At 40.5% G+C, this 25713-nt stretch overlaps 1 protein-coding gene across 3 annotated transcripts in view; it reads right to left on the reverse strand.

The window, feature by feature from the left end:
• Positions 1–25713, reverse strand: part of Tsga10 (testis specific 10) — a 101346-nt gene that overhangs the window by 66874 nt on the left and 8759 nt on the right. For 2 of the 3 annotated variants that reach the window (XM_085836496.1, XM_085836506.1), the window contains exons 2-9: positions 24411–24539; positions 18438–18653; positions 12272–12337; positions 11058–11225; positions 10375–10533; positions 5283–5453; positions 5119–5196; positions 3877–4028 (exon numbers count right to left, since the gene is read on the reverse strand). In XM_085836496.1, coding sequence (XP_085692622.1) covers positions 3877–4028; positions 5119–5196; positions 5283–5453; positions 10375–10533; positions 11058–11225; positions 12272–12337; positions 18438–18653; positions 24411–24539 — 1139 coding nt within the window. Of the gene's footprint in view, positions 1–3876; positions 4029–5118; positions 5197–5282; positions 5454–10374; positions 10534–11057; positions 11226–12271; positions 12338–18437; positions 18654–24410; positions 24540–25713 lie in introns of those variants that run through there. The other variant, XM_085836507.1, reaches the window with a different exon arrangement.

A 25713-nucleotide genomic window follows, 5' to 3' on the forward strand; every position in this document is an offset into this window, starting at 1 on the left:
CTGGGTTCTGGGGCCAGGCATGTCCACATATACCGCACAGGTGTCAAGACAGATGTCCTCATTCATAGTCTCTCCTTGGAAAAAAGAGAGAATGAGGGGAAGATCTGTCTGTGATAGCATCAGCATCACTCAGACACCTACAGCCATGGCTGCTGAGGACATGTGCCTATAGCCTGTGCTGCCACCAAGCACAACTGGCACACTGGTGAAGTCTGGCAGCTGTGCCTTCTCATGCCCACTGCATGAACTGGATTCTGTACTCACTACTGTGTGACTATGCTTCCCTATTGAAACTCAGTGACAAAGGTACAGACATTAACTCAAACCAAGAACCATGAGAAAAAAAAATGTGACAAAAGCCCTCCCAAAATATAAATCTAGAAGCTACATGACCAAAAATTCAAAATAAATTATTCAAGCAGTTAATCAAGCTATAAGAGAACATAAATAGACACGTTAATGAAATCAGGAAAATAACACACAAATAAAATATTCACCAGACAGACTACAAGTATTGCTAGGAGCCCAACAGAAATCTGACTTGAAGCAGAAATAAGGAGTAGAAGAAGTGAGGCAGCACCAGCAGCCGCCTTGATGAAGCAGAAGAAACCAGCGGTAAGCTCCCAGCCACGGTGCCTAGAAAACTGCAGAGAAGCAGATGAGTGAGGAGGCGCTGAGGACTACTCCGGAGAGCTAACAGTCACCTGCAGGAGTGTAGAGAAGATGCAGACACCTAAGGAAACACTGACTGGGACTCTGTACTTCTGGAGAAAATATAAACATCTAGATATGAACTTCACAAGCCTCTTAGCAAAACCAGGCATGGTATTACACAACACAGATCAAAACTGCAATATCACTTCACTCCTGTAAGGACAGCTACCATTTTATTTTAGTTTTGTACTAATTTTGGTTTCTTTTTATTTCTTGTTTTTAAAGCCCTCCCTCTTCTCCTCCCAGTTCCTTCCTACCTTCCCTCCATTCAGACTTCCTTTTTGTCTCTCATTAGAAAAGAGCAGGCAGGCCGGGCGTGGTGGTGCACGCCTTTAATCCCAGCACTCGGGAGGCAGAGGCAGGCGGATTTCTGAGTTCGAGGCCAGCCTGGTCTACAAAGTGAGTGCCAGGACAGCCAGGACTACACAGAGAAACCCTGTCTCGAAAAACCAAAAAAAAAAAAAGAAAAGAGCAGGCTTCTAAAGAGAAAATTGAATTATAAAAATATTATAAAACAAAAACTATCACATCAAAGTTGGACAAGACAGACCAACAGAAGGAAACAAGCCCAAAAGAAAGCACAAGAATCCGAGCCCCACTCATTCACACAGGAAGGGGTCCCATAAAAACACTAAGCTGGAAGCTGTAATCTACACACAAAGGCTGGTGCAGACCCACACAGCTCCTGTGCCTGCTGCTCCAGGCTCTGGGAATTCATATGAACGTTGCTCACATTTGCCCATAGAAGGCCTTGTTTTCTTGGTGTTCTCCAGCCCCTCTGGGTCTTACAATCTCTCTGCCTCTTCTTCCACCAGGTTCCCTGAGCTCTGAAGGGAGGAATTTGATGGCGACAACCCACTTGGGGCTCCACGTTCCAAGGCCTCTCGCTCCCTGCATGGTGTCTGGCTGTGGGCCTCTGTGTCTGCCCCCAACTGCTGCAGGAAGAAGCTCCTCTGAGGATGGCTGGGCAAGGCGCTCATCTATGTGGATAGCATTTTACATTTTTTAAAAAGTGCTTCAAACACTGAAAGACACAGCGACCCCACTGATCTCCACTTGTGTGCATATTCACCCAAAGTGTATTTGTCTCCAACAGGCAGCTGCCCTTCCATGTGAATGACACTGTTATCAGTTTAAAAGACTGTCATAACTAGAGAATGCAGTAGTAAGCCTCATGACAACGACAATGAACCAAAGCTAATGCACAAAAGATAATGGGACTGAAGCCTCAATATAGAAAACCAAAGGCCAGAAAACTGCCTGGTTGTCAGCACTAAGTAAATACTTACCTGCACAGTCACGAGCTGGGAGCAGTGGGCACAGCAGGCAAGTTCAAAGTATCATTTCACGATGTATATGTATCAAAACATTATACTGTAGTCTTTAAATACATACAATTTTTATTATTCCACATTAAAGCTAAAAAAATTTATAAAATTTAAAAATAGAACTATACAACAAAATAATAGCTGGTGTTAAAAATGAACTGCATACCAAATGTCAGCTGGAATGTGCAACTACTGAAAAACTCAACACTGCTGGAGAAATGCACAGTACGCAGCCACACTGAGAAAGACTTTAATGGTTTCTGGAAAGGAAAATGTATCCTATAACTTAGACATTTATTCCTAGATATTAATCCAAGAAATAAAACATATGTCCACACAAAGACTTACATAGGGAAGAACTTAGTGGCTTTATTCATTATAGCCCCAGACTGGAAACACAATGTACATACCCACACAGTGGCATACAACTCAGCAATCAAACAGTATAAGAATACACGGCAGGAATCTATGAATTAAGCATCATATACGATATGATTTCATTGGTTTAACTTTTTAGAAAATTCAAATACTCCCATGCCTGGAATAAAACCAATGGTCACCTGAGAATCACCAGAGTGTAAAATCATAGACATTAAGAGTGCAAAATAAGCTAGAACTTTGATTGTGTGATGGCTTCAAAGGTCAAAGTTTTCCAACTTTAGTATATCAAATATTGACCTTTTAGTGTATATGCTGCAGTTATACATCAGTAAAGGCTTTCAAATAAGCAACCATACATCAAAAAACAAAAACAAAAACAAATCTCTTGAGAGTGTTGGGCAGGAGTACTACAAAAGTACTGAGCCACACAGCAAGGTTCTGCACCAAAGGAACAAAGCACAGCCAGGTTACTACACACTTGTAAGAACTTCTAACAACACACAAGTCCTATGTGATGAAACTGAAAAGGCCCGGTATAAACTGCTCCCAGATGAGCTCAGTCACACAGGAAACATCCGTGCTACACTGAACAGATTTCTGGCTAGAAGCAGTTCTACCTAACCTTTTCCCTTTTATATAGGTGACAAACCTTTCCTTACTTCTCTCTATTTCCCAAGGCTTGCTTTGTGTTTTTTTTTTCTTGCTCTCGTATCACTTGTATTTTGTGTGAGCTTCCAATAGTGTTATAAGGAAGAAGTTTTCCAAGGAAAAGTAAGGGGTTTGAGTATCTGTCCCAACAAGTGGTTCCTTGAAGATCAAGGGCAGACTCTGGGAACTCACATATGGCCCAATTATTTTCTGTAGATTTAATAATATATTACACATTCACATCAACTAACATTTTTCATGTCTACAGATAAAGGGAAATTCATCTCTACTGAAACTTGAATAGTTTTGTTTCACATTAACAAATATGAATGTAGACTCACGGGCATGCAGGCTTCTTCCTGCCCACACGCTGCTCACGCAGCAGTCCTCCTGCTGTTACACGAGTGCAATGAGAGGGTTAATCAATTTACTCCTATGGTAGGAATGATCTTTTCCTTAAGGTTTTGAGTCTGGGCTTTCTTAAATTGTTCAGATCTTAGAAAAGAATTTAAAATTATAAAAGTACATTAAACAATAAAATACCAAAGTTAAGTATCTCAGTTTTCAGAGGGCTGTATAAAAACATTAAACTTGACACATGTTGCAAATGTAAGTTTAGAATGAGTGTAGGAGTGTTTTCTGGCTTAGTGACCTGGGGACACAATTACATCTACAACTGCTTCCTATAAATGCTTTCATAAATTGACAACGACAGATAATTCAGTTTTCATTATGAAATGTACTATAAAACAGGGAAGTTCAGTATAGCAAACTGTTGGTTGTTTAACAGCAATGTAGTGTTTACCTCAAAGAATTATTCTCTGCTTTTTGTCTGCCAAGCTCACTCTCGGTGTCCATTGCCTTTCTTGCTAATGATTTCATTTCTTTTTCCACAGTGGTTATAGTTTCCTTCATCAAAGTCATGTTTGCCATCTGTTCCATGCGCTCATCATCAAGCTATACAAGTGGAATGACACAGTTAGCTACCATCAGTGTGCAGCCTTACTGGTCCTCGCAGCAGAGAGACACTCCTTCTACAAAGTGCAGCTAATGGCAGACTCAGCATAATGAGACAATGACTTGGGTAGACCTGAACACTGTAGAAGGTTTTATAGATAAAGTATTATATAACAGGAATAAAAACAAGTCACGACATAGTGTTTCTATAAAGCCTGTCTATCTTTTTTTTTTTTTTTTTTTGGTTTTTTCGAGACAGGGTTTCTCTGTATAGTCCTGGCTGTCCTGGAACTCACTTTGTAGACCAGGCTGGCCTCGAACTCAGAAATCCGCCTGCCTCTGCCTCCCAAGTGCTGGGATTAAAGGCGTGCGCCACCACGCCCGGCAAGCCTGTCTATCTTAGTATGTCAGTCTACCTTTCTCAATCAGGTTCAATTTGAACATTCATTCATTGTCCAAGATTAATACATTACATATAAAGTAGGATTATAAAAATAATTTTTTCTCATCTGTTTTTTACATATAGGAATTACCTCAAATGAACATATCAGTGCATTCAAAGCCTTAGCTGTTTCTGTACCTGAAACACTGCAAATACATATCTAGAGTATGTCAAATGCTTGATATATTCATACTTGGCAATATTATCTGTACCTGAACATGGAAATCAGAAAAAAAAAAGAAAATGTAGCCAAGTGCAGTGGTACTATAATGCCAATACTCAGGAGGCTGAAGCAGAAGAATCATGGGTTCAAAACCAACCTGGGCTGCATAATGAGACCCGTACACCCCCCCAATACATAAATCCCAATTAATTAGAAATAATATCCCTGAGACTATATCCTAAAAATAAAAACAAAAAATCTTTGCAACCAAATACACCAAAAATAAAAAGCTGTGACCCCTGTTTCTAGAGGAGACTAACTATGTGAACAGGTGACGTAGGATTAAGGAAATAACATATCATGCAGACCACCTTAAGTAGTTCAAGACTGCAAACACAATCGTAGAAAACTACAAGAACTCTTCCTAACACAGTACAAAGAGACCGGGAAGCACAGAGGGAGTAGGAGCAAGGGTTTTGTTTTACGTTGTGAACTGTGCACTCCAGCTCCTCTATCCGCTGTTCCAAGTGAGCCTTCTCGTTGAACGCTGTCTCTTGAGCAATCTGTTTCAGACACAAGCACAACAAAGCAGGCTCAGTGCCACTGCCCCCATGCTGTACCACTGAAGACACACACAACACTGACACACCTTGAGCCTTTCTCTCAGACTGTCTCGCTCTGTGGTCATTCTTCGTAGGTCAGTGAAGGCTACATCTCTCTCCGTCTCTACCCGACGAAGAATAGCATGTGCTGTGGTTGACTTAGGAGACTTACAGCTTTTCATCATTTCTCGTCGAAGTCGAGCAATTTCTTCCTGTGCCTATGATAGAAATACATAGAATTTTTAAAAAGAGAAACTTAAATTATACATACAGTATATCCAGGTGGTTAAAACTGAAACCAGAATAATATGCAAGCAGCAAGTAAATAAGGACATGGTTCAAGAGTTCACAAATGAGTGCAAGCATACATGTGTGTGTGTGATTTATATGAACATGTGTATATGTGTGTATATATATACATATATATCATGTGTTTATAGTGATACTCGTGTATATGTGTGTCTTAGTCAGGGTTTCTATTCCTGCACAAACATCATGACCAAGAAGCAAGTTGGGAGGAAAGGGTTTATTCAGCTTACACTTCCATGCTGCTGTTCATCACCAAAGGAAGTCAGGACTGAAACTCAAGCAGGTCAGGAAGCAGGAGCTGATGCAGAGGCCATGGAGGGATTTTCTTTACTGGCTTGCTTGCCCTGGCTTGCTCAGCCTGCTCTCTTATAGAACCCAAGACTACCATCCCAGGGATGGTCCCAAGGGGAAAGGAGCCCTTTCCCCTTGATCACTAATTGAGAAAATGCCTTACAGCTGGATCTTATGGAGGCGTTTCCTCAACTGAAACTCCTTTCTCTGTGATTAATTCCAGCTGTGTCAAGTTGACACAAAACTAGTCAGTACAATGTGTATATGTGTGTGTAGCTAAAAAATAGATTTGGTAAGTTCTACTTACCCACTGTGAGATACAAATTTGACTTCAACACACCTTAGGTGGAATATCTGTCTAATGACCACTCCACAGTGCTTATCTTTCTTCCTCTATTTTGGCTATATCTCTTTATATGCTATTTCTATGTCTTGGGTACATCTGCCATGATAGGACGTCCCACCAGTCCTTACTCACAGCCCAACATGGTCTCTGAACACTTACTCAACAATTCTGAGGCCTCAGATCTGCTGCACATCTACAGATGATTCTTTGCTTCCTGACTCTCAATTTTGATCATTATCTACCCAGTTAGTATGTTGGTTTGTTTATGCTTGGCCCAGGGAGTGACACTATTAGGAGGTGTGGCCTGGTTGGAGTAGGTTTGTCACTGTGGGCATGGGGTTTAATACCCTCCTAGTTGCTTGGAAGCCAGTATTCTGTTAGTAGCCTTCAGATGAAGATGTAGAATTCTCAGCTCCTCTTGCACCATGCCTGACTAGATGCTGCCATGTTCCTGCCTTGATAGATACTGGACTGAGCCTCTGTAAGCCAGCCCCAATTAAATGTTGTTGTACGAGAGTTGTCTTGGTCATGGTGTCTGTTCACAGCAGTAAAACCCTAACTAAAGCAGAAGTTGGTACCAGGGACTGGGGTATTGCTGTGATAGGCCTGACCATGCTTTTGTTTGGAAGAATGTGGATTTGGGGACTTTGGATTTGGAAATCAGGGGAATCCTTTAGGTGGGGCTATAGGCTAACCTACTAGGAATACGGAAGACATTGTTGCTGAGAGTGATTTGAACAGTGCAGACCTGGCCCAAGAGGTTTCAGTGAAGAAGAATTTCAGTATACAGCATAGAAACTGTTTCTGTGGTATTTTGGTGAAGAATGTGGCTGCGTTTGCCCTTGTCTGAAGAGTCCACCTGAGGCTAACATAAAGAAAATTATATTAATTGCATTGACAAAGCAATTCTCAAAAGAGCCCAACAAAGATTGTTCTCTGGTTAAGTCTCATGAAGAGCTTTTTGAACAAGCAGAGCAAGCTTAAAAAGGAAAAATGCAAAGTGTATGGTTCAAGTAATAATAAAGGGGCACTGGGAAATGAAATGGACTGAAGCCTCTGTTCACAGAGCTAAAGAGATAAAGGAGCTGGTGATCTCAGGGCATGATCCCACCTAGCTAAGCTTATTGTGTGTGTTTGCAGTTGAACAAGGAATTGTTTTGACTTTTAATCTGGAATGAAATACAATTCAGAAGTGGAGGGCACAATTGTAATCCAGATCTTGAGGCTGGAAGATACAGGCTTTTGATCTGGATCTTGAGGAACAGTGGCCATGAAAAGCTCAGGCCCAGGCACAGTGGTACATACCTTGAATCCCAGGAGACAAAGCCAAGCAGATCTCTGAGTTCAAAGCCAGCCTGGGACAGAGCAAGTTCCAAGTAAAGAAAAAGCTTAAATCCACGCATGGTAGTCTAGACCTTTAATCTCAGCATTCAGGAGACAAAGCCAGGCAGGTCTCTGAGTTTAAGGTCAAGCTACAGAGCAAGTTCCAGGTTGGCAGTGAAAGAGCTGGTAATAGACTAAGGGGAGCCATGTTCCAGGCCCAGCAAGCAGAAGAACACAGCAGCTTTGGCTGTGTGGCTCAGGCTTTAGAGTCAAGCATAGAAGGGACTACTGGGACAACTGATGCTGGTTATCTGGAACTAAGAAATCAGTAGTATTAAGAAGAGACTAGTATCACCGAGGTGAAATTTTCTGGAAAGAATTTTCTGAGAGCACAAAGAAGCTGTGTTCCAGAGATAGCCAAGGTTGTACCTTGTGATACAGCTGTACTTGGTAATGTGTAAGAGTCACTCAGGTGGTACTGGTTTTGAAGACATGAAGGGATCATGAAGAACAACTGAGGCTTGACACTGTGAGGCCATGGAAGGCCATTGGTGAAGGTGCAGCCTCAGTTGCAGTTGACAGCCCAGGACTGAAGGGGCCATGCAAAGAGGTTGAGGCTTGGCACCATGAAGAGAGCCTATGAAAGCTATTGGTGAAACTTAGTTGCAGCGGAAGACCCCAGTGTATTGATGCCAGTACCATGGTATGATCCCAAGAAGAGCAGCAGCAGTGGAGTGGAGTCAACTAGAGCCTAGAGTGCTACAGAGGGCAGAGCTGGAAATGTTATCCAAGCCTCTTAGAGGACCCCAGAAAATCATATGTGGACCCCAGACATTGAAACAAGAAGCTAAGAAGCTAAAGTTGACTTGGAGACTCGAAGATGTTAAAGATGCCAGAGCTATGGAATATCTGCCAAGGAAATCTGCTAACAGGAAGTGGAACCAGCCCAGGAGAAAGAAGTTTGTTGGAGTCAACAAAGATGAAAAAGGAGTTGGAGATCTAAAGACAGCTTTGACATCAGCCTTGGAGATGCAGAGTTTGTTGTTTGCCCAGTTGGTCGCCTGTCTTAATTTGGGGGTTAGAGCTAAGTGATTGAATGAATCTCAGGAGAGATTTTGAAGCTTGGACTTTTATCATTGTTGAGACTGCTATAGACTATGGGGACTTTGGAAGTTGGACTAAATGTACTTTTTATGCTATGGCTAGGTATGGCCACCATAGCCTCATGTGTTTGAACAAGTCTATGGGGGCTAGGGAGTGGAATGTGATGGTCTGTATATGCTTGGCCCAGGGAGTGGCACCATTAGGAGGTGTGACCTTGTTGGAGTAGGTGTGGTCTTATTGAAGTAGGTGTGGCCTTGTTGGAGTAGGTGTGTCACCATGGGTGTGGGCTTTACCCTCATCCTAGCTGCTTGGAAGTCAGTCTTCTCCTAGCAGCCTTCAGATGAAGATGTAGAACTCTCAGCTCCTCCTGCACCATGCCTGCCTGGATGCTGCCATGCTCCTGCCTTGATGATAATGGACTAAACCCCTGAACCTGTAAGCCACCCCCAATTAAATGTTGTCCTTTTAAGATTTGCCCTGGTCATGGTGTCTGTTTTACAGCAGTAAAACCCTAAGACAGATGGTCTCTTGGTTTCAAAAAAGGATATAAAATTTCTCAATATCTATACTTGCCCTGCCTACAAGATAGATGTGCAGGGATGAATATGGAGCAGAGATTGAGGGAATGCCAACCAATGACTGGCCCAACTTGAGACTCACCCTATGGGAGAGAGCCAGCCCCTGACACTATTAATGATACTCTGCTATGCTTGTAGACAGGAGCCTAGCATACCTGTCATCTGAGAGGCTTCATCCAGCAGCAGATAGAAAAAGATAGAGACCCACAGCCAAATGTCAGGCGGAGCTTGGGGAGTCTTGTGGAAGAGTTGGGAGAAGGATTGAAGGAGCTGGAGGGGTCAAGGACACCACAAGTAGACCTAGAGTCAACTAACCATGGGGGGCGGGGATCACAGAGACTGAATCACCAACTCAAGAGCAAGCATGGACTAGACCTAGGCACCTACAAACATGTAGCAGATGTGCAGCTTGGTCTTTGTGTGTGTTCTCCAAACAGCTTCGAGTGCTGGCTGTCTCTGACTCTGTTGCCTGCCTTTGGATCCCTTTCCCCTAGCTGGGCTGCCTTACCTGGTTTCAGTGGGAGAGGAGGCACTTAGTCTTTTGTTTGTTTGTTTGTTTTTTGTTTTTTTGTTTTTGTTTTTGTTTTGAGACAGGGTTTTTCTGTATAGCCCTGGCTGTCCTGGAACTCACTTTGTAGACCAGGCTGGCCTCGAACTTAGAAATCCGCCTGCCTCTGCCTCTGCCTCTGCCTCCCAAGTACTGGGATCAAAGGCGTGTGCTACCACCACCGGGCTTTTTTTTTTTTGACACTTAGTCTTAATGAGACTTGATGAGATGAAACTTCTCTGAGGAGAAGGGGAGTGGGAGGTTGAATGGGAGAAGGGGGTGTGAGGGTAGGTCTGGGTGGAAAGGAGCGGGGGTGCCATTGGGATATAAAGTGAATAAATTAATTAATGAATGAAAAATTATTACATTGAAAAACAAAAAAGTACCTTGAGAACAGGGCTGTGGATGTAGCCTAGTGGTAGAGTACTTGCCTAGAGTTCACAAGGTCCTGGGGTTTGATTCCCAGCACCACAATAAAGGAAAAGGAAAAGGAAAAGAGAATATCTTAGGAAAAAATATAATTCCAAGTGTTAGATTAATTTGACTGGCATGTTTCCTTGCAGTCATAAAACCTACACAGAATTATAAAGCTCTAAAAGTGAGTACTGTTGCTTATACAATCTATGTATTTATATGCTTACCTGCTCATAAAGGAGGAAGGTCTTGTCTCTCTCAGATGTGAGAACCTTGACATTGCCCTGGATTTCTGCCAAATGACGTTCATATTTTTCCAGCATACACTTCAGCTCTTCACGGTCTCTTGCAGTTGACTTCAAAAGCTCTACATCACAGTTTGCAGCCTAGAATTATTATTTAAGATATCTCAAGTTCTTGCTTTACTTTTTGCTGCTGAGACAGTCTCAAATAATTCAAGCTGACCTTGAACTCACTATGAAGCCAGGGCTAGCCATGAATTCCTGATCCCCCTGCCTCTGGCTCCCAGAGGCTGAGAGGATACTCGTGTGCAGCAATACTCCTGGCTCGAGATTCTTTCTCTTACAGCCCTGAGGAGACAGTGTGGCTGCTGGCACTGCAGTCTCTCCTCAAGTGCCATCACCAAGGAATGAGGAACAAAAGCAAAACCGCCTTCTACAACCCCATCCCAAACTACACCACACTGGTCTACTTAGCGCCCAACCACAACTTTCACTAGGAATAAAGAGCTTTGTTGTTCGCCGAGCCATCAGAGACCTGTCTCCCAACCCCTTTGATACTGTAATTCATACAAAATCACATTAGTTAGTCCCAAATTAGATAAATCAAATAATAAAAGTCAGAACTTGAGAAACAAACTAAAAGATTCAGAAATGTCCTCCAAACCTACCCGGGAAGTTGGCGATGGGCGTCTTGGACTCTTAGATCTATTTCTCATCATTTTTCTTAAATTCTGAGCTTCAGTCTTATAATAATCTCTGTCTGCTTCTAAAGTCTTGACAAAGGAATCCAGTCTAGAAGGAGATGTATTTTGTGCTTTTTCAGTCTCTAAAATTATCTTGCCAAGGAGGAAAAAGTTAAGCAATTATTTTAAGCTAAATTCTTTTAAAAGTAGAAACACAAAGAAGTCTTCAAAATATTAAATTTAGTATTTTTTAAGTAGAACATGTAAAAACTTATTTATTATTTTTTTAAAAACAACACACCATTTTTAAAACAATTTTTACCATTTTGGTGTGCTTTATTTGAATAAAACACTATATTTGGTTAATCATTTGGAGAAGAATATATATGTTATTATATATTATATGCTTATTATATATTTTCTTAATATCTAATATATATAATTATATACATACATACATACTTAGGGATTTCAGAAACATGCAGACCTGAAGCGAATCTTAGAATGACTGACTCTGGAAATCTTTCCTATTACATAACGTTTCAGTGTTCTACGTTAGTTCACATTTTGTTCAATACTTGTTCAGTGAATGGATATGCTAATGAATCCTGAACAGTTCATACATTCAGGAGCCTTGCTATGATCTCCCATTCCCACGGACATTTAGAAAAACTTTTAAAATGTTTTTATATTTGTTTTATGAAAACTGAGAAAAAGTTGACATGTTTCAGATGGTGTCTTAAGTATTTTAAATAACAGATTAAAATATTTAAACAGAAGACTTTTCATTTCATGCTGTAAGATTAATACAACATCAACTGGTACTGATAAATAATTTATAACTTAAAAATATTAATTACAAAGGCATAAAATTTAAAGTATAGAAGAATGTACCTTTATATCAAAAATTAAAAATTCTGAAGCCATTTTAAAGCTAGGAGCAATTAGGAAGCTCTTTGCTAAAACCCACCGAAGGTTACCGTCACTGTCGAGAAGAAGGCGGTGGTGCCAGAGAGGCAGGATGGCACACTCTGGGATGAGGACGCCCACAGACCTCTGTTAGTAAGTGTTAAGTTCACAAAACAAAATGTTTTACTGTTCACAGAGGCACGAATCAAAGGGTATATTTACTTCTTTCAGTAGCTTACTAACTAAATAAAAATGACTGCTGACCATGTATTTATGAAAAATGTACTTACGGACTTAAGCCTTTGGATTGTATCTTCTAGTACTGTTATATTATTTTGCTGGCAAATGAGTTCAATCTGAAAAATTTGAAATTCTGTCATTTATACTGAAGATACTCCCCTTAAAAATAAAAGCATTTACACTGAATATTTTAAGCAGAAGGTAACCTGTCCCTCATGCTTGCCTACTTTTAGCAGTAAAGGAATCCAGACTTTAAAAAGGGGTTCCTTTACCCATTGTTTTCCATAAAATATTAATTTATTAAATTGTACAAAATTATATCATTAACTGAATCAAAATGTTGAGAGTAACTATAGTTCTGATGATTATAACAGGAAAGCAATACAAGCCTGGAGTGAAGTATTTTCAAACTCCCATTCAGTCTTCTTCTCTGATGAACTATTTAATGCGCTACTTCACTCGACCCACAGGATACTTTCATGTCAGTTTTATGATTGAACATATGCTCACTCCATTTTACAGTACAGCTATAATCTATAGCTATATAAGTAACACATCTATACCATATGTTTCAAAACACGTGATGTTTTTATTACAGATACTAAAGCTCTTTGCTTAAAGGCAGCAAATAAGTTCAGTGAATATATTTATAATTAATGAACATCAGATTATTGCCTCATTATCCTGAGCTAAGATAAACAGGCTACAATTTACATTAGAATTTCCTGGGACAATCAATTACCTTTGCTAGGATCCATGCGCAGGGCCTCACAAACACTAATTAAACGTTCTATCAGTAAAATCCAATAAAACCCCATCTCACTTTTCTTTATTATCCTTCTAAGATTCCTCTAGAAGTCAGACTATAGTTTATAAAATATTAAGAGGTCCTAATGTTTGGAAAATAACTTACAGTTCGTATACACTTTGTAAACAATGAATCATTAATCTTCAATGTTTTATTTTATGCTACTGTGATGGGTGTTCTTGGTTGTCAACTTGACAACATCTGGAATTAACTAAAACAAAAGCAGGTGGGCACACCTGTGAAGGACTTTTCTGAAGTGAATCATTTGAGTGCAAAGACCTACATTTCATCTGGATCATCTAAGATGGGAAGATATACATTAGTTATATGTATATATAACACACCTTAGTTATAAACATTTTAATCTGGCCACACCTTCTGGTGGCAGCCTATACAAGGACATGGAAGAAAGAAGTGCTTGCTCTCTGCTTGTTTTCTCTGTTCACTGGCGAGCAAGGCATTCCTTGTTTCCTCATTCCTATTCTTCAGTATTCTGGCACCTACTGAGGACCAGCTCAGGCATCCAGCATCGGGGACAAAGCAGCTACTGGATTCTTGGACTTTCCATTGGTAGACAGCCATCACTGGACTAACTGGACCAAAGCCTGTAAGCCACTCTAATAAGTCCTCCTTTCTATATACAGATTCATTTCATTAGGTCTGTTCATCTAGAAACCCTGAGTCATACAGCTTACTGTGTAGACACTAAAAAGACATAACTCTAGTATAAATGTATAAAGATTTTTGTTCTTTCTTCAGTATGAAAACCCTGTAAAAACAGAATATACAGTGTGATACTTCCTCTTAAAAATGGAAGTACACATATGCTAGATACAGATGAATCTTAACCAAAAATCTGTAACCAGAAGAGAGAGTGAGAGTAGATCCAAATATGAGAGCAGTAGGTATTATTTCCTTCTTCATAGTGTTCTAGGTGAACTGAAATCTTCTTGAACCTTTCTAGGCAAGCAATCTACCACTTAACTATACCTATAACATTGAAAATTTTATAATAAACATATAGAACCTTTATTACAAAAGTGCTAAGCCTACTCTGAAAATAATTATAGCTGGCCCAAAGAACAAGTGTTAATCCTGTGTTTTTACTTTCCTAACATCTGGCTAATGGTTGCTTACTGTGTGCCTCCCTGACAGTGCCATACCAATTCATGCTGGGAAACACAATAATGCAACAAGACACAAATTTCTGCCCCAGGGAGTTTACAATCTAGTTAAAGTGAGAAAGAAAAGATGATAGTCAAAATATATATCAAATACTGTCTATGTCACCAAAAGAAAACATAACAACATAACAACCATTCAGATTCTAAGACTTTTGAGATATTTTAAGATTTTATTTTATGTATATGGGTAATTTTGTCTTCATATACATCTGCACACAATAAGAGGGTCAGATCTTATAAGACTATAGTTATAAACATTGTGAGCTACCATGTGGATGCTAGGGATTGAACTCAGGACCTCTAGATGAGCAGCTGGTGCTCTTAACCATTGAGCCATCTCTCCAGCACCCAAGAGATTTTTTTTTTTTAAGCAAGCAAAACAGTTCAAGATTTTTGAATTTAAGGACACCTAATATTCCACCTGGGAAAGATAAATGTGGTGGTTTGAGTAAGAATGGCCCACAGGCCATTTGAATACTTAGCCACTAGCAGAGAGAGCTGTTTGAAAACATTAGGTGTGGCTTTGTTGAAGCAAGTGTGTCACTAGGAGTGGGCTTTGAGGTTTCAAAAACTCACACCATACCCAGCCAGTCTCCCCTCTTCCTATGGCTCGCCTCTGCTCCCCTCCCTGTTCCTGCAGATCAGGATGTAGCTCTTAATTATCTCTCTAGTGCCATGCCTGCTGCCATGCTCCCAACCATGGTGACAAGGGACTAGACTCACCCTCTGAAACTGTAAGCCAGCCCTAACTAAATGCTTTCTTTTATAAGAGTTGCTTTGTTCATGTTGTCTTTTCACAGCAATAGAACATTGACTAAAATAGATTTTTTAAGTTAAAATAAGTTAGTTAAACATCAAGTTATATAGCATGCTGACAAAGAAAAGCAGAGCTAAGGATACTATGTTTATGGAAATCAAGACTGGAATTTGAAACAGTGTCCACAGAAAGGCATCCTTGAGCAAGGTTTAAAGAAGAGAGCACAGAAAAATATGGGTGAACATCCCAAGAAAAGGGTAGTTACAGCAGATGCTCAAGGGCAAAAGAATGCCTAGTGAGTCCCAATGAACAGTAAAAAGGCCAGTGCTGCTGAGGCAGAGTGGAGGAGGAAACAGCGTGGGAAAGCGCTACACACAAAATAAGGTGGGGTTGCAGACAGCTCGCAGTTAAAGGTGCTCCTGAACCCACATGCTGGCTCGTAACCATCTCCAGTTCCAGGGGACCTGATGCCCTGGTCTAGCCTCCATGTGCAGAAGGAACACATGGTACACAAACACACATTCAGGCAAAACAATCATATACATAAGATAAAATAAATAACTGTAGAATATATTTTTAAAAGCAGGATAAGGATTTTTCAAATATAAATATTAAGTTTTACACAGTATTTTCTATGTGGTAAATTCAGTTATTTTGGCTGATTGAATGCCATGCAAAGGTAACAATAATGAAAGGGTATCAGAGATCTAGTTCAAGAATGGTCCCATGTGAACTGGGGAGAGCCAGGTTCCCCAGAGATGAGCCTCCTAACTGCTCATCTAGTACTAAGTGGTCGCCCCTAAAATATGCACATACAAACAACACTAAATGGACTCAGAAAATGTCTTTTAATTAAAGTCATAATTTAGTTGTATTCAGTTTAATTGCAAATGCCACAGAGTATAACAGCTAGTCAGTTTTCAGAAATTTATGGTTTAGGTTACTTTTCCTTAACATTATTACTGTTAAGTTGAGTTTCCAAAAAATTTCATATGTCTCTCTCATATCTCTCTCTCTCTCTCTCTATATATATATATATATATATATATATATATATATATATAGAGAGAGAGAGAGAGAGAGAGAGAGAGACAGAGACAGAGACAGAGACAGAGACAGAGACAGAGAGACAGAGACCCTTACATGTATGGTATAAAAAACTAACAATAGTAAACTTTCAATTCTATTCTTCACACTACAGAAAATCATAGTCAACTGCCTGGAAAGCTGCTATATTAAATCATAAATGGTAACTCAAGCTGGGAAGACAAGCAAAGGCAAAGAGCAGCAGTTTTATGTGTGCTCAAAGTCTAACACTGCTGTGAGAAGACACTCTATCGTCCCCCCCAACCCCCACTAAAGAAGGTCTTCTATGCAGCACTGTGAACTGTGAGCTCACAATCCGCTTGCCTGAGCCTCTCCAGTGCTGAGATTACAGGTGTGTGCTGCCACACCCGGCCCTAGTGAGTCATTTTAAGCAGAGCTGGTGGAAATGTGCACTGCAGATTCCAGCTTGTTCTCACACTTGGATCACAGGCTCAGAAAGTAGAGGTCAACTGCTGTTGTACAGAAGACTCCTGCTGAGGGCCAAGCACCTGAGAAGCAAGTTCTCTAGTAGCAGTTAGCATATGACTGCAATCTGACCATGAGCTTTCTTACAATTTCCTGAGAAACTGGACCACAACCACCACCTCACCTGAAAACGTCTGAAATCACTTAGCTTCGGAAGTAGCTTGTTACATAGCAATAAAAGCACAGTAGTAAAGACTCAAAACAGTTTAATGGAAGAGGTTATTACTTCATGAACATTTAAAAATATGACTAACCAAAATAAATTCTTCTTGGTGAATAAACGTAACCCTAGCGTAGCCTTAGATTCTACTTGCACATGTTAGAACATGTGAGGAGACTGGAAGAACAGAAGCATTCAGCAATCAAATTAGAAACTACTTCAAATTCTATCCCCAAACTCAGACAAGTATGTATCATGATAATCCTAAACCTACAATGCACTGCTAATGCAAAGGACGAAGACAACTGTGTGGTGTCCACATCCCCAAAATGGTCTCGCACCTTTCTCTTCTCCCTTCTTCCCTACAATGTCACTAAGTGTTGCTTTCCCTCTTCAAGGAACCAGTCCTAAAGCCACTCCTCTGATTTACTGTGATTTCTCACATTATCTCTCCGACACTACCCCACAGATGCTTTTCTCAAAAGCTCAAATAGCTTTCCAATTCTCCAATGTAGCAGAAGTTCTACATCATACATGAATATCATTTTTCTAGAAATATCCTTTTCTGAGCCAGGCAAAATTTTCATATTTAATATTTTCATTTTCATGTTTCAATTTTTTCATTTTTACTTAAAGTCTATACTTTATAATGCAGAGGCTTTCCATTCCTGGAGTTCTTTCTTTTAACATCAGAGAATTTACCCTGACACCTACCCACTCCCTGCTCCCATCTGGTCAATAGACCCTAAAGAACCCTTTAAAATAGATGCTTTCTACAAAGAGCATACTCCGGGTTGAAATTCAGCCAGTCATGTTTCCTCTTCACTCTGGGAAGGAGTCAGTTAATTTTTAATATGAAGAATGAAGGACAGTAAAACCTCAACTTGACAATGTTCACAGCTGAGATGCAGATTGTAACCACTAAGCTATGCTTGAAAGGTCAAATAAACTAACAAGTTTATGGAGAAATATTGAAAATATACACACTACTTTTAAGAAACCTTTAACAGTTGTGTGGTGACCATGTGTTGTACGTTATCACAGGCTAGAGATGCGCTGTTCTAGCTATTCTCACTGGGAGTTCTAGGACCTTCTCTAGGTAAGAACTTACAGGTAAGTGTTCTCAAATTAAAGGAATAATCTTTGTGTTGAAAAATGCAAAGGTAAATTTTAGAAGTTAAATGTATAGCTCTTGATGTGATAAAAATCTTCCTAAGCAAAAACTAAAACTCTTAAGTCAACCAAGATGAACAAAGTAGCAATATAAAACATTTCTCATTTGAATAAAAGTCAGTGATAAATCACTCTGTGTAAAAATTAACTAGAGTCAGGCAGGGCACCTGGAATTCCTGTTCTCGGAAAGCCAAGGGAGGCAAGAAGATCCAGAGTTCAAGGCAAGCCTAGGCTAGAGTGCAAGACCCTCTCTAACAAAGGCGTGGGGATTTATCTGTTTATGCAAAGAGAAGAAATTGGGGAAGCAGAACAATATTGTATATACAGACTATTCTTGCTTTGAAATTTTCATAATAGCCTCATAAAACTTAGTGGGAAATATGAGCAAAAATTATAAAAAAAAATAAAGTATGAGAAAAATATAACTTCATCCTTATGATAAATTTAAATATGTCAAACTAAAAGGCTTCCAAATTATCTAAAAATTTCACTTTTCCAATTTACTTTTAGAATCACATGCTTAAAGTACAACTAAGATATAATCGGTGGTAAGTTTAGTTACCTTTGCTTCTTCAAGTTCCTTGTCGGCAGTGTCCACCACAAAATTTTTTTCTTTTTGTAATTTCTCTGCTAGTTGGTCAAGTTTAATCAACTCTTTACAAAGGTGCTCATTGTGGTTGGCTAAGTCATCTACTTGAGTGCTTACCGCCTCTTTACTATCCAAGAGTTTCCTAACATATTCTTCCAAGTCATGATTTGTCTGTTTGAGATCTTCAACCTGTTACAACCAGAAAGGAAGTAATCATGTTAAAAGGATCCCTTAGCTTCCTTCTGAGAAAAGCAATTGGGTGTTAGAATCAGAAAGAGAGATTTTGTTTAGCTGGCAAGAACACCTAACTGTACAATCTTTGTGTCTTATTTATTTTGTACCATGTTGTTACCAATCTGGAAAAACCACTAAGTGAAAATACTAATTGAATAACCAATCAATGTGGTAAGGATCAAATCTAGGCCGGCAAGCAGCCCTGCTAAGCCACATCCCTAGCCACCAAATTATTTTTTCTTAATAACTGCATCTTTCATGTCAAACTTCAGGTTTTTAATAGAAATACTATTTTTAAAAATAGGTTTTTTTGCCAGGTAGTGATGGTATATGTCTTTAATTCCAGCACCTGAGAGGCAGAGGCAAGCAATAAGCAATCTCCAAGACTAAGGTCAGCCTGGTCTACAGAGCGGGTTCTAGGACAGCCAGGGCTACACAGAGAAACCCTGTCTTGAAAAACAAAGCAAAGCAAAACAAAATTAATGCTTTAAATAGCTTTTAAAAAGTACTTGCAAGTTATTCTTTGGGCATTTCATACAGCATATAATACACTGCAATCACACTCACCATCTCCCAGCCCCTCCTGGATCCCACTCCCACACGTAACCCGTACTGTTGTCTTATATACAGCTCTTTAAACAGACTATTAAAAGAACAACCAAACTGCCAGGCACGGTAGCATATGTCCATAGCCGGAGCACGCAGAAGGCTAAGGCAGACTGATCATGACTTTAAAACTAACCCGGCTCCTTAAACAGACTTTGTCTCAAGGGGGGAAAAAGCCAGATAATTATCTGCAGTAAAGAAATTAAAGTTAATTTGAATAATTAATGACATTTACTCCCCAAGAATCAAATTTCTGGGGGCTGGGATCAGGGGTTCTCAGAGAGGAAACCAGGAAGGGGGATAATATTTGAAATGAAAATAAACCAAATAACCAATAAAAAGGAATCAAACTTCTACTTGCTATTTAAAACTCTGTTAACTGTTTAGAAAAGTCTTTTCGAACACAATAACTTACTTGCCTAACTTTCTTATCTCAGTGTTAAACAACTGCAATTCATCTGTCTTCACAGTTCTGTTGAGGGGGTTTTTCTGGACTGTTGTGTGTGTGTGTGTGTGTATGCGTGCGCACATGCATGTGTGTATTCACATGTATCAGCAGACAGGGATGAACACATGTGTACATGTGTATGCATGTGGAAGACACAGTGTTCTCTTTAATTGCTCTCCACCTTATCTATTGAGGCAAGGTCCCTCAGTTTAGCTCCATGCTCCCAGAGTTGCCTCATCTAGCTGGCCAGCTGACTCCTCAGTGCCAGGGTTAGCAGAAGGCCGCTAGCCTACTCAGCATTTGCATGAGTGCTGGAAATCTGAAGGTCATTTCTCAACTTGCATAGCAACCCCTCCACCTACTGAGCTGTTTCCTCAGCAACCCTCATGCTGTGAATGCATGTGGTGTGTGGTATGCACATGCTCATGTGTGTGCAGGCCAAAGACAATCTCAAGTGTCATTCCTTAAGCACTATCGACTTTAGCTTTTTAAAGACAGTGTCTCTCAGTGGCCAGAGTATCCCAGGGAGATGCCTGTGCCCACCTCTCCAGAGTTGCAATTACAGGCAGAATTACTACCATGCCTGGCTTTTTCACACAGGTTCTGTGGTTTAAACTCAAGTCTTTGTATAAGCACTATACTGGCTGAGTTAACTTCTCAGCCCTTTCTTAGTATTTTATAAGATGCATTAAAATCATTTATTTACCTGTCCTTTCCACTGCTTCTAAGCAATACACAGAACTCCTTTATGCATCATGAATTATATATTCTGTACATCATGTTCATTTTATTGTTAAGTGGGTAATAAAACAAATGGATCGTCAGTAAATACATGGATACCCTCCTTGTCCTTGATAGTAGGCCCTGCTTTTATTCAATTCATGATATAAATGTTTTAGAAGAGGCAGGTTGGGGTCCTCCATGCCTGGAATCTGGGGTGTGTGTGTGTGTGTGTGTGTGTGTGTGCATCACTCTGTAAGCTCCAATGGACTTAGTTATCTGGCTCATAGGCCCTGCTGCCTGGAACACTCAGGGACTCTCTTAGGGCAAAATCTACTTGGTGCTACAGCTTTCCTCAGCAGATATCTCAGGTTCTTCAAAACTCCAAAGTCCTGAGTTCTTTACCACAACTTGGGATTCACCTTCAAAGCTCCATGCAAAGTACACTGAAGGACTCCCTGTAGGGAATCTGACAGTGCTATTCACTGCTTCACTTCCCAGACTTTTGTCAAAACTATTGGTGTAAGCCGCCAAGATAACTAGAATTCTTACCTTCTGCATGCTTCCAAATTACTATGTAGATGATCTCATGTTGTGTTGCCAGCTCAAGAACTGGGAGTCATGGACCACAGCTTGAGTAGCCTCGAGTGCCTGTGCACTGGAAACCCTTCCCTAGGTTGCCTCATTTAAAAGACACCCCTGAAGCTCTCTCAAAGAAAAATCTCTCAAATGCCTTTTCAGTTCTGCATCCTGAAGCCTTTCATGAGTCAAGCTTCCCCTCAAGGCACCTTTCCTATTGCCCTAGTGCAAGGTCAATGGATGGCTCTTTAACAATTGTAACAATTTGCCCACTTGCCTGTGCTGCAGTTTTAAACACAAGGCGTGCTCCTAAACTGCATGCTGTGCACATCTTTCTTCTGTACTTCCTGTCCCTCATTATAAAGCTGGCTGAACACAGTAAGCGATAATCATGCTATAGACTGAATATTATGCAGTCTTAAAACTTCCTCTTCTGAGATGTGGGGCCATAACTCAATGAATAGAGTGCTTGCTTAGCATGAGCAGGGCCCTGGTTTGATTCCCACCACCACACCAAAAACATTTGAAATTTCCTCCACCAATAAATTAGTTCATTACCTTTTAATTCAGCCTTACTCAAATGTTCCTGACACAGGCAGAATGGGCTGGTTTACATCTTGGTGGACCAGGAAGCAGAGGGCAAACTGGAACCATGGGCAGCTATGACCTTTAAAGGCCAATCCCTAGTGAGCTACTTCCACCAGCCAGGCCCCATCTACTAAAACAGCACCACAAGCTGGAGACTGCCCATTCACAACAAGAGCCTGTGAGGAACAATCTAGATTCAAATCCCAAGAGAGGCCTTGTGAGGAGAAATAAAGTCCTGAGTCTGCTGTAACTCTCCTCTGACACCTCCCTAACAAGAAGGAAGTGCGCCTCTGACTACAGGGTAGAAGCAGATGCCTTGGTGCCCCTGTGGTCTCTACTGACCTCAGAGACTATGCACCTTCCTACTACCTGATGGAAATGAAAGTCTTGGTTCCCTACTTAGTTTCCTTTGTTACCAACTCTTCTTAGGGATAGAGATAAGGAAATGAGGTCAAGAAGAGGCACAATTGAGGATCTTTGTAGCCACCTGGAAAGGATTAAAGTCTAGACTCTATTTGGCTTATACTGGCAGTTTCCTGCCAGGTCTATAGTTTTTTTTTAATCTGCTTGTTTTGAAGCAAGCAGTTATTAGCCATCTGCCTTGTATTTCTCTGGGAATTATTTTTTTGAGTTCACATTTTTATGTGTCAGCTTATATATGGATATTAGCCATTTAAAAATGATAACCAAGCTACAATCCACAGGCTCAAAGAAGATAGGCATAGAGGAAGGGACACACAGATGGTCAGACAGGCAGACACACACACACACACACACACACACACACACACGAACCTCCCTGGGAGGGGGAAATGGAATAAATGTTAAAGGTGAGCAGAGTGTGGGGAGCAGAGTGTGAGAATGGAAGGCTTGGGTGGGATTTGGGATTTAGGGAGAGAATGAGAGGAGAGAGAACTGGGACTGAAGGGCATTAGTAAAGTAACACTAAAAGGGCTTCTAATGATACTCAGCTACATTCATAGATCAATGCCATCTTCAGAGAAGCTTCCTCCCACAGCAGACAGATACAAATACGGAAACCCATAGCTGGAAATTATGCAGAGAGAAAGACCGTGGAGCACACAGCTCTACACAAGATGTCTTCATCAAATCCCTCCTCTCAGAGCTCAGGGAACCTCACAGAGATGAAGCAGCAGTCACGGAGCCCACGCCAGGTTCCCTGCAGCACAGCTTCAGTTTAGTACTTTATGGGCTCCTGACTGTGACAATGAGTGGTCTGGTTCTTGTGCCTGCTCTTGGGGCTCTTTTATTCTTCTGTTGGCTTGGCTTGTCCAACTCTCAATATGATGTGTTATTTTATGTTATTATATTTTGGATGTTTTATGTTTTGTTGTTATCTCTTAGGGGCCTGTTATTTTCTAGTGAGTGGGTCTGGATGGGAGAGGAGGTGGGAAGGAACTGGGAGGGTAGAGGGAGGGGAAACTGCATTCAGATTATACTGTATGAGGACAGAATCTGTGTTTACTGAAAGGGAAAATAGTATACGGTTTCACATCTCATGCGCACAGCCTGTAGTTGTATTAAATAGGAGGAAACAGGAAAGGAAAAGTTGAATCCACCTTTTCTTCCCCAAAGTCCCTGCTCTCCCACCTCCAGGCAGACAGTCTCATGGAGGCTCTGGCTGGCCTCGAACTCAATGTGAAGTCTGAGTATTACCTTCAACTTCTGATCCTTCTGCCTCCACCTCCTGAGTGCTAGGAGTCCAGGCATGTTCTACTATACCCAGTTTGTATAGTGCTGGGATCAAATCCAGGGCTCTGTGGATGTTAGGCAAGCACTCACCCAACCGAGCCACATCTGCGCCTGGAAGGTCTGTTCTAAGAGCCTTGACTATAGCACTGCTAGATGGGCTCAAACCTGTGGCACAGAGCACTATATTTAAATCCCTGCTAACTTGGAAGAAATCCTGTTTGTCATTTGCTATCTAATCATCATAATTATTTAACCACTTGGAATTTCACAGAAATGTATGTCAAAAGAAATGATCACTATTTCACATGGTTGGAAATGGCTAAGTAAGAGTCTGCATTAAAAAGCAGCTGATGGGAGCTGGAGAGATGGCTCAGCAGTTAAGAGCACTGACTGCTCTTCTAGAGACCCTAAGTTTAATCCCACGCAACCACATGGTGGCTTACAACCATCTATAATGGGATCTGATGCCTTCTTCTGATGTGCCTGAAGACAGTGACAGTGTACTCATATATATAATAAATAAATCTTTAAAAAAAAAAAAAAGCAGCTGATGTGCCTGGCAAGGACTCATCCCCGTAACTCCAGAATGTGAGGCTAACACAAAAGTTTTGTTATGAGTTGGAGACCAACCTGGGTTATATAAAAAGATCCTGAAAGGGGGAAAAAAAAAACTACATGATACATAACTTTCACTCACTAACTCTGAATCAATTATATCAAAGTGATTATAAAAATTGAATGAAGCCAGGCACTGATGGTTCAGGTCTTTAGTCCCAGCATTCAAGAGGCAGAGGCAAGAGGATCTCTGTGAGTTCAAGGCCAGCCTGGTGTACAGAGAGAATTCCTGTACAGCCAGCGCTATTACACAAAAACGCTGTTACAGAAAAACCCTGTCTCAAACAACCATCCCCCCCTCCAAATTGAGTGATTTTAGAATCATTAGATTTAAACAAGCTCTGAATTAGTAATTATTTACTCTATATCTTCTTGTTCTAAAATAAACCCACATGCCAAATTAATTAAGAAAAGTATTTATTAATATATAAACCAAGGCTAACCTGTAATTTCAGTGTAGAGATGAATCTATCTTGGGTTCTCACTTCTTGTTCTAGTTGGAAAGTATTCTGGTTTCTTCCAGCTTCAGAAACTGGAGCCCCAAGACCAAACTGATGTTCTTTGGTGTTAACCTAACAAAAAGAATGAGATATAAGAATGAGCTCTGTTTAAAACAGAGCTGTGATTTCTCACATCAGTAAGTTTTGAAAACTAGTAACAATCTATTTCGTTCACATTTTCTATTGTTCTTAACTTTCCGTCAGTAATGCAGACTTTACCAAGCTGTATTTTCTTAATAAAAGCAGTTAAGGGTGCTTACTCAGAGGACTGAAGTTGAGATCCTAGTATTCAAAGTGAGGGAGGCAGCTCATGTACGCCTCCAGCCCCAAGGGACCTGATGCCGCCTTCCAGCTTCTGTGGGCACTGGTGTACACATGCACACAAGTGAACACAAACACACACACACAAAATACATATTTAAAAACAAAAGAGATAAATCAACAGGAAAGATACTGTGCCTGGTACTGGAAACCTAGCTATCTAATCAGTGCTAATGGAATCATGGTTATTGGAGGATAATCTACTAACCCTACAAATTTACTAAACCAGCATAATCCCTAACAATGATCTATACACATTTGTCCTCATACCCAAAAGATGAGTATAATCTTCACTCCTCATTAAGGAAACTTCCTTTTTCAACAGATGAAGACCACTACAGAAAACCACAACCAATCAATATGCAGAGCGGTGGAGCCCAGTCCCAATGGATACATCTACAAAACATTCCCACACCTGAGGCTCAGAGAACACTGCAGAAGACAGGCAGACTGTAAGAGCCAAAAGACAAGGGAGTTTGCCGTGAGACTGCATCACCTGGTAACATCAGAAGCTACACTGGTAAAATCTCACCAACATGACCCACAAATTTGAGCTGAGTAAGGATGGCGCCAATAAACTTGCCAGTTCTTATTGGCTTTCCATCACACTTTGAATTGCCAACATCTGTTTTTCCCATCACGCAAAGTTCTTCAGTTTGTTCCCTTCCACTCTGACTTTATCTCCTAACCGACACCTAGAAATACTCTTCTTCGCTAACAGTTTAGGGCTCAGTTTGAACTCCATATTCTAAAGATCATTTCTGTTTTTTATTCTATGGGGATGATGTCATCAACAAGACTTCCATACTGATTTATACTGATTTGACAACAATTTAGGTATTCATGTTTTCTAGACATGACTTCCTTGCATGTTTACTTGAACCTTAAAAAACAAGCAATGTCTGAAAGTTATGCCCCTACCAGT

This window comes from Mus caroli, unplaced genomic scaffold, assembly GCF_978045245.1.
Source record: "Mus caroli unplaced genomic scaffold, Mus_caroli_1 scaffold_1, whole genome shotgun sequence".
NCBI lineage: Eukaryota > Metazoa > Chordata > Mammalia > Rodentia > Muridae > Mus > Mus caroli.